At 35.0% G+C, this 10,822-nt stretch overlaps 1 protein-coding gene across 1 annotated transcript; it reads right to left on the reverse strand.

Annotated features, from left to right (window-relative positions):
- Positions 1 to 597: 597 nt before the first annotated feature.
- LOC111034777 lies at positions 598 to 10,481 on the reverse strand. The gene is made up of 4 exons (XM_022316138.1): positions 9,724 to 10,481; positions 8,196 to 8,478; positions 5,125 to 5,535; positions 598 to 1,218 (listed from the first exon to the last, which is right to left on the reverse strand). The coding sequence occupies exons 1-4, from the start codon at positions 10,479 to 10,481 to the stop codon at positions 598 to 600; spliced, it is 2,073 nt and encodes a 690-aa protein (XP_022171830.1).
- Positions 10,482 to 10,822: the final 341 nt, after the last annotated feature.

The raw sequence follows: 10,822 nt of genomic DNA on the forward strand, positions 1-10,822 counted from the left end.
TATTTAATTTGTTCTTAAATAGTAGTTTTTCAAGTACTGCACAATTATTGGACATGGAAAGTTTTAGAACAAAGAGATTATACGAAAAACCTACTTTTTATGATCTATTATAATATTTTGACGTTTTCTGAATAGATACTATTGTATTGATGTATAACCTATATTTCATAATTACAATTTCAGGAGCGATTGATGATTTTTTTAAATTACCCGAGTTTCATAATAAATTATGAAACTGTTAAAAATATATATGCTACGTATTCGATCCTTCTCGCCGATTGCTCGTTACGACCGTAATAAATTCAAGTGTTATACTACCGTGGGCATTTCGATAGAATGAAAATATATTTTTAATTATAATGGATATCGTGTTGAATAAAAATACATTTGGGTACATATAACAGGGAGTTTATGGTGACAGTTTTTTCCAGCTAGCTATATGTGCAATTGTAATTGTATTTATATATGTAGATACGCACGGTGTTTCTGACAGAAGAGGCGGTTTACTATTTTGCTTTGCGCAGATGACCACGGTCTGTCTGCTATACAGCTGTAAATTAGTGGTGGGGGGGGGGGGTATTTAATACTTACATATTATTAATTTTTTCGTTCTGGCACAATGATCCGGGACTTCCGGAACGATATGGGCTTTCTCGTCCTCTTCGCGTCGTCCGTGTCCTTGGGCGTGATGCACCACTGGACGATGTCTTCGGCCTGCTGTTTGGTCTGCACCCGAGTCATTATACCGCCGGTAGCCCTGGAGTCAGTCACCGAGGCTTTGGCCTTCCCCACCGGGAGTTGCAAACTGGCTCGCATCCGGCGCTTCCGGTCCTTCGTGTTGATGGCGTCCCATTGCAACTGGGTCTGCCGGTCGTACGCGAAGCACGCCCGGGCCATCAGCTGTTTTTTGTCGTTCGCGTCGAAGGTGCCGCCGAGGTGTGCCATGCACGACTTCACCTTGGAATACAGTTTTTCGGACAACTTCCGGCAAGCGTCAACGGCCGGATTCCTGTCAGAGACGTCCACCGTCCGGCATCCGGGTGAAGAGTCGATCGAAGCGACCGCTGAAGGTTTGTGGATTGTGATACAGTCTTCGTCAACGACGGTACAAGGTTTCAAGCGCAGTCCCTTTAGCATTTCACGAGCGTCCATCATCACCTCGGTGTCTATATTGGCCGGGTTATTCATGTGGAGTTGATATTTCCTCACCACTGGGACCTGCAGCAGCGCACGTTGTTAAAAACGATTAGGAACCAACGTTAGGTAAAACATCGGTGGATATAATATGGTTAAACATCTGGAAGCCAAAATTTGCGAGTCTCTGCCATGAAATAAAATATAAAGTTAAATACCTTTTGTAAATATATATATTATATACCTTTACCGTCGGTTTTATTTTCCGCCTACTCTGGATTTTCCCGCCACCGATTTGTATATATAACTGTAGGCTTTTTAACACTACAGACTACGGGTTATATTTATGTCATACCCTTCAATAATACCATTTCAAAGGGGTCCAAATTTCCAGATGACCTCCGAAACGATCCCACAGTGAATACCAATTTTGACGGTTTACTAATAATTCACTATAAAATCTTTTTATTTAGGAAAATTCGCAGTATTTATATACTCTATAATCTATATAGGATATACTACAATGGGTAGTAAATGTTTAAAAAATTCTTTTTTTTTTATAGATTTTATTATTCTTTTTTATTTAATGTCCTAAAGTTGAAGATCGTCGATACGCGCAATGTTTATAACCTCGACCGTGAAGCATTTAATATGTGAGCACAACAGTTTTCGTATTTCTAAATTTTTTAGGTTATTTACAGTTCTTTAAAATGCTATTGAAGCGTTAATAAAACGTCATGTTTTATCGTTCCCAAAGTTTACGAGTATAAAAGACGATAAATTAAACGGTGATTTTGTTTTTCTCAAAATGTGCACTTTTGTTGGTAGATACGGATTTTTTTTATTTCATAACGGCCGTTACGACATAGTCCTCCACATAATTCCCGTCACCCCATCTGGTGCGATAAACATTTTGAATGCCCATTCACCCAGAAAGGTCCTTTGGGTAATCTTATGCGTTTAAAATAATGTCATACTTTACTACTATGTATACAGCCTATTGAGAATCATTCACCTCAAGGCTAAAACAATTTACTGTCACGATGTAAGTCAAAAGGCAAAATGTACGACGTAATGTATTTGGTCACAACTTTAAATCGAAAACTATATAATATTATATAACACGTGAACTATAATAATATAGTACTATATTACAGCTACCGAATAAATAACAAACATCAAGTCTCTGCGAAACATAAAATAGTGACACATCATATATTTTTATGATTTACAAGTCAGGCAAATTATTTTTTGTGTGGCATCATTTACCAATCTCCTCCACTGGTAAATAATAAAAGTTATCGATGCTCATACTACATATATTATATGGATACATTTTAAATTGCCCACTTAATGTGGCTTATAATACATTAATACCACGATAATATACTAAAATGAAGTAAAATTACATCGAATAATGACGCTATTTTAAAAATTGTTTAACACGTTATTTTTGACGAACGAACTAATAATAGTACGACGGAAACACTTTCGTACGTCATTTTTCGAACGATAGATCATATTTTGGTTTTGCGAGGAACTTAGCCTTCATAAGCGCCGTAAAGTCCGCACGACCTTTCGATGCACTAACAATACCCAACTAATATAATAATGCACTAGTGTACTGCTACCACAACACGTGTTTCTAATAATATTATGATACTCGGAAACGAGATTAAAACGAATTATCCGGTGCTCCGACATCTCACTCGGCCCACACCCCCTCCCCACACTCACGCACACCCACCGGGTGACGATAGCGTTGCCGCTGCAGCAAGTACTGCAGTATAGTCGAGAGTCCGTTGTTATTATTATTATTATTATTATTATTAATGGCTCGTTATAAAATACAACTCAGTTCGGATAAATCAAAATCCGGCAAACAATTAGCGGTACAGCAACAGACTTTTAACCGTAGCACGCTGCGGTCGGCGATGGTTTTCGGCGGCACGTGTCTCCGAGGGAAATAATTCGTTCCGCGAACGGTTTCCACGCACGCGGCCGCGTCCGGATAAATGAGGGGGCGTGGTCGATTATTGTGCGGCTTATTGTCGAGCCCATAACTAAACAATATGACACGCGTGTTGTGTACGCATGCTAAACGATCAATGTGAAACAAACAACGTTCGCGAAAGGCCCCGAAACGGGCAAACGGTTCGTACCGCACGATGTGCAAACACAACGAGTTCAGCGGGTATATCGCGGGGAATAATAGACATTATAATGTTCAACGATTGCGTAGGTCAGGTACCACCTACCCAAGTCCTAATAACCCAACCCCTAACCGCAGCCGCCGCAGCCGCCGCCGCCGCCGCCGCCGATACAGTGGTATGTAATAATAGGTGGGTAGGTCATAATGATCAACAATAAGTTATAACCGCGGCAGACGTATATAATCTATACAATTGCTTATTCAACCCAATTTTCGCAGAGCTAAAAACAATCGATTGGGGCAGCGGGACGTAATTTCGTCGAAAGTCGTAGCGATCGATATATTATTATCGCCACCGTAATACAATACAATAATATTATGATATAAAAATAATAATACGTGACGTGGAAGGGCAGGTCGGAAGGAAATCGGAAACGCCTATCGCGTAGACAGGACGTATACAATACCAGAATGCCTAGGTATGCGCCTGTGGTTATTTACGTTTTGAGGACAAAAACAATGACGATGACGACGGCAGCACAATCGATTTTCGAACATCGTTCACCGGAGCATAAATAATATTCAGAATACATTATCAAAACTAAAGGGGTTGAAAAAATAAGAATGATAATAACTGTCATAATAATTATGATAATGACTATTATAATATATTATTTACAGTTGGTGACTTCGGTGTACAAATGGGAGTTCACCAATATTGCGCTTAGAATGACTTTGGCATGTACCGATTTAATGCGCTCGGTTATTTTCATGGTAGATAAACTAATTGTGCTGGAAAATAGACTTTGACAATTTAAATTTAAAATACATACAAATATTTATATTATAGAATATGATAGTATTTGTGACATCCAGTAGGTAGGTACAACTTAAATCACGTTCTTACAATGAAATAAAAAAAGACAATAATGAAAACTTAAGTATATTTTATTTTGAGTATAATAAAAAATAAATGAAAATTTATTGGACCTACATACTATTATTATACAAGTATCTAATAGTATCATCATCATTATGTTACCCATTATGCATGGGTATTATGTATGTATTATAATGTTATCATTATTATAAAGTATTCTGCAGTGCGACAAACCGATTAGGACCATAAATAAATTGCGAAATTAAAAGCTTGATTTATCCTGTATATGTAATAACTAGTAACTATAAGTTCAATTTACTTAAATTCATGCTCACTCATGTATGTTGATTATAATAAGTATGACGTTTCAAAAATATCAAGATGATGTTTAGAATATTGACAGCGAAAAAGCTAAATGTTTTAAATCGAAGAATATAATTGTTTTTTTTCCAAACAAAAAAACATTTAGCCTGTTACTCAGTAATCAATTGACCAATTTAATATACATAATAAATAATTTAAAATAATTAATTAATAAAAATAATTTATAGTATAATATAAATAAATATATTATAATGTATCATAGTTTATCATGGTTTATTATGATCTAACTTTAATATCTGAAGGTAAAACTAAAAGTGCAATTGGTTTATACTGACCATAAAAACTAAAATATAAGGAGCTCAATAACACTGATCTTAAAATTAAAACAATTCGTTATAATACACGAAACTGCTCCATGCCTGTACGATTATATTTTCATACATAGTTTGGACGTTTCAAATAGTTACTTATCTAATATCTTTGAGCCACAATAATTTATCGACGCAATCTGTCCACTCATTTCGCTACAGGCGTGGTACGTAACCCAACCCACATTATTACATACCATACAATGTTTTAAGACAAAACACGAAACCTCATATTATTGTAGAGTTTTTACAGTGCGAATTCTTACCTTGCATCGTTCGAGTTTTTCCACGAGATTATCTAACTGGAACCAAAGTTCATTGAACAGGATACCGTACCCTGTGATGCGTCTGTTGACATCCTCCAATTGTTTTTTCTGGACCTCTAAACCCTCACGCTTGACATGCTCAATGTTTGCATCTAACTTCAAAATCGCTTCTGGTAAACGATTTAAACTTTCTATTTTCAGTTCGTTCGCAGATGCTAAATTCTTTTCTACGACTCCGAGTATATGTTTTCGCTTGCTTATCATTTTTTTTATTCGCATCTCCACATTTTTAACTGACGAAAAATAATGCAGTACTTCTGCTATGTTTGAGAAGTTTAACGTCTCACATACGTATTCTACAGCTTCCATTGCTCTGCTTGATTCACCTTCTTTGAACTTGTATTGGTTGACCTGAGAACGACAGGATCACTTGGTCTATATTATTTTTGTGTAATATAATTTTTGAATTAATTTAAAATTTTTGAATACCTTTATAGAGATAAACGTACAATGCATACAACGAGAAGAGTAAATAATAACAAAATGTTATTTGTGACACTGTTTTAAAACATTTTAAAGTTATAATTCAAACATCAAGATGTTTAATTGTTAAGGGCAATAACTTTTTTGAACTCACAGTATAATATTATGTAATATAATATAATATTTATATTATATATCATATAATTATATTATGTTAAATAGTAAAAATATAATATTTTAGAAAATTACAAAAATGCTATGTTAAAATATGGTACCTAATTAAAACTATAAGTATAATTTTAATATGTATCTACTCATAAAAAACAATATTTATTGAGTGTTTAACAACGATCTGTGCGTAGTTATATTAAATATACAAACAAGCATTATTACATCATAGAATACATTATATATAAGTAGTTAATACTAAATAGTGAGTATCATTTCAAATGAAGCGTTATCGTAAATGTATGTTGTTATTAAATTTTTCGTTATAATTAGGATCTGCTTTCGGTCTGCTGAACTTAATTTGATAGGGTATTTTTCAAGTACAATCAACAAGTGTAATTAGTTTTAGGGATTTACATAATTTATTCATTGTTTGTTCAATCGAAAGGATACAGTTATACATCGTATAAAAATCAACACCATAATATTCTGGAATGAGTAGGTACATTTAAAATTCTGAATATTTAACATAATTAGTTGTTTTTTAAATAAAATACTTAAATACTTTTTAAAATATGATTGGTGTTGATAAAAATTAATATTCATAAAAACACAAATAAATATTTTTTTGAAAAAAAATTAGAATTACTTAATAAATTATGTAAAAATATATGCGCCTAAATTTGTTTTTAGCAAAATTAATTTCATTCTTTTTTTAAAATAAGCATATAGTAATAGTTCTAGGATAAGTATCAAATTGTTATTTCAGCATTATTGTATTATAGTTGTTATATACCTGGTGTTTCTATTTGGAAACTTTCAAAACTATAGAATTTTGATTATATGTACTTACTTATTAAGGTATTATTTTTTTTTTTTTTCAAACAGAATATAATGAATAGATTATGATATTTATATGATTTATGTCTACGAGTAGTGAAATCAAAAATAACACATTGGCAATAACATGAGTAAGTTTATAATAGTAGGTATGTAGGTTTTCCTATTTTAGTGTAGTGATACCATTTTTCAATTTATTTTTATTTTATCGAGCTAATAAGTAAAAACTCTTACCTATATGTTAATGATGTTAAAAAATGTCTTAAATCAAAAATCTTTGAATTTAATTAATACTTTTTTTTCGGCTAAATAAAACATTTGGTGTCATAATATTATAGTGGTTAGATTGTTGATAAAAAAAGACCTAGTTTATTTTTAAGAATGCTTTTTAATTACGAAACCACTTATAGGTACCTATATCATAAGATTTATTTTTTTTATTATTTACAATTTCTATGAATTTTATTTTTAAGAAATGTTTAACAATATTAATTGAATAAGAAATAATGATAAAAAAGATTGATATCATAACTAATTCTTATCAAGGCCCACAAACACTGCTGTGGTTAAGTTAGGTCGATTAAATGCAGCCGGACAAGGTTTACCACTACCTTGGAAACGTCTGTCTTGTCTTAATTTGTGACGTGTTAAGTTGTTGGGATAAATCTGAGAATTTTTTTGGATGTTTTCTCTTCGTAAAGAAATTTTTCTTTAAACATTCATAACTTCGCCATTGATAAGTTCACTACTCTAATACATTTTGCATTTAGTATTATTTTTTTATTGTGGTATATGATATGGAAACATTTTGATTTGACGTCAATAATTTTCAAAAAGAAAAAATGTTTAGATTCAGAATAAATTGAGGAATGTATTAGTTTAACATTGGTGGTTTTTTTGTTAGTTCATATTTCTTCTAGATAGTTATTATGTGCACATTTATCCTGCAAGACCAAAGACCATAAAAACTATTCATTTTTATGGTTTATAAAATAATAATTGGAACAAATAACGTTATATGAATAGATTGTTGTACATTTACTATTTTTTTATTTTTTTTTATTTTTCAATTTGTTTTTCATTATGTTACTAAGAAACCCAATAAATGACTTTCCAAAATACATTATATACCTACAATTTTGAATACATAGGAATTGACTATATCATATCTTTAGACTTGAGTCATAGTTTATAAATATTTTTATAAGCTACTTGAAATTCTAAAAATTATTTTGATCATTGTTGTGTATAGTAGATTTAACCAAACTATAGCAAAAACAACTGAACCGATTTAAATGAAACTTGGTACATAGATAGTTTAGACACTAAGAAATGACATATTCTACTTTTTAATACTAAAAAAGGGCTGTAAGGGGTTGAAATAGGAGATGGTATATACTATAACACCGTACCCGTATGTCATTGCCCTCAATTAATATGGCAAAACAACATTTGCCGGGTCAGCTATTATTTATATAATGTAAGAAAATCTCGGTTTTTACCTAAGGTGACTTTTGCCCGGGCAACGCCGGGTGGAACAGCTAGTTAAGTATTATAAAATGTTAAGCATAGTTACATACCTTTTCTTCGGGAAATATAAAATCATCCATGGTGCTTGAACTCGAGCCATCGATTGGATTTTTCACATCGGTAAGACTAGACATCGCCGCATTTTCTTTCATGGCAAACATTTGTTTCTCCATTTGTCCGTTGTCGATCCAATCCTTCAACAACATCAGGTTTTTATCACCTGCTTTGCTTCGAATTTCCAAATCAGATACAATCGGTGTCATATCCTGTCCAGTATCAAATTCAATGTCCTCGCCAGAATCATTGTGTATTTGATTGATTAGCATCTTTGTCCTTTTATAACATTTTTTATTTTAAAAATTTACCAAATCTTATAGCCTAAAGTTGCATTATAATTATCTATTAAAGATCGGAAGTTTGCACTTTCAACTTTCATATTCTGATAAATTCTGCGGATCACCGCAATAGCAATAGTTATCATTAAAGCACGTACTGTTATACCATGTGTCTGTGAAAACTGAGTACACTCTATAACACAGTTACCTACACTACTCAGTACCCTATACGTATTATAGATTTCTATCTAGAAGGAGATTAATGATCCAATAGTCTAGTTTCATGTTATCTAAAAATAATTCAAAAATATGTATGGATTACTGAGTATTATGAGTAACTTAATTATATTATAGTGTACTATGTTGTCACGAAGATTAGGTGTATATTATATAAAGAGCCAAGTAAGACGTTAATAATATACGTTGGCTTAAGCGTAAAAGCCAAGAGAACTTCTGAATGATTAAGAATCTTCTTCCAGATTAATAGTAAAATTCGAAAAAAGTTTATCTTTCAAATAGTGGTTAAATCAGTAGTATTTCGTCAGACGATCTCGTTCAACCCGTTAATATTATTCTATGGAACATTGATACGAATTGATCACGGAGAACAGTTAATACGTAATACGAAAATTAGAATTCATGAGCGTAAAAAAATACCACTCAATCTTTTTTTCTCAAAATTTGCAATTAAAAATGTATAATAAGCTAAAAAAAAATTGTAATATTCTATAACAAAACAATGAACGTATTTGTTACTTTCTTCTAAACTTTAACTAACTCTTTATGTTAATTTTATTCATAAAAGTGTTTGTGGAGCAGTATAACAAGAGATGACAGTAAACTTAACTACGAACTTTGGTTGAATGTTCACTCAACAACAAACAAAGAAAAAATAGTTGAAAAACGATTTGACCGACTTATTTGAATTGTCTTATAACCCTATTACTATTATTATAAAACCATGATGTTTTGTATTGTTTTAAATGTTTTGATATACCTACCTAATACATTCAAGATTTTCAACGAAGAAATTGGAGAGTATCGATTCAATATTGAGTGTTTAAAATTTTACACGAGTAATGTACCAAAATTCAGGGTTTGTACATACCACCCGGTATCGGAATTTTACTTCGATACAAGTCGTTGTGTCACTACTCAGTACCGAAACATATCGAAATGTTTCTAGTAGAAAATATTGATGACTCGGTAAACAAAAAAATATAAACGAAATCGACAACGGCACCTGTTCGATTCCAGTGTCGATATTCTCGTATTGAGCATTTGCTTAAACGCTTTTTTCCGTTTTATAGAACTCTCGTGCTCGCCCGCCACCCGGCAGTATTCCCGGATGTACGCGACCGCCTCCTGCTTGGCGGCCGTACCGTAAACAAGGAGCTCGACCACTGCCGTGGCCTGTAGACGGACGTCAGACGCCAACTGCTCGTTGAGCGCGTCCCTCATTGCCGTGTTGTCGGCGATAATGTCGCGGGCCTTGGCCGCCTGCAGGTTGCCCAGCTTGAGGGCGTCCACTTTCTTGTCCAGCATCAGCGCGGACTCCAACACCGGCGGCCGCCGCGGCTTGGCCGGCAGCGAGTCCCTGGCCGCGGCCACTCTGGCCTTCAATTGGGCCAGGCGCGCCGTCTTGTTGGCCACCCGTTGCCGGCACTCGTTCAGCTGGTGCTGGCCGCGAACCATTTTGTCCCGCAGCGACCGCTCGGCCGCCTCGGCCGCCTCCATCCTGCAGTACGCGGCCCTGCCGACGAGTGGCCCGTCCGGCAGCAGGTGGCCCACCGCGTTGTCTCTGGTGCCGAGCGCTTTGTACAGCGCGGCCGTGGTCCGCTTGACGTCGGCCAGCCGCCCTGCCGTCGCCTCGTCGTTGGCCAGCCACTGGGCATCGTTTGTTCGGTGGCTGGCTTCCGCCAACGCTTTGTACGTGCCACGTTTGCGCAAGTTCGTCCACCGCTTGTCGTCGGCCCACTTGAGCTGCTTGTAATCGGCCATCGGGAGTCACTTCCGTCGGCGGTGACGCCTACGCCATACTCGCTGCGAGTTGTTCGATAAAAACGAGCGAGCCCACAACGGTACTGTTTGTGCGTGTGGTCGACACTGTGCGTCTTTGTCGCAAACTGATCGGCGGAACGTTTCGAGTTGTTCCGTTGATATATTATAATATATTGTTGTACTTCGTGCGCTCTTCGATGTGATGGTTGCCCGTCGGGGTGGAAAAAATCGAATATCATAACATTATTGTCCCGTACAACAAGAAAAGCCGTCGTTGTGGAAACGGTAGAAGGAAAAATAAACTTTCGATCCAGACTATACCAAATTGTCGATCGTCTATA

The sequence above is a fragment of the Myzus persicae genome, unplaced genomic scaffold (genome assembly GCF_001856785.1).
Source record: "Myzus persicae strain clone G006 unplaced genomic scaffold, MPER_G0061.0, whole genome shotgun sequence".
NCBI lineage: Eukaryota > Metazoa > Arthropoda > Insecta > Hemiptera > Aphididae > Myzus > Myzus persicae.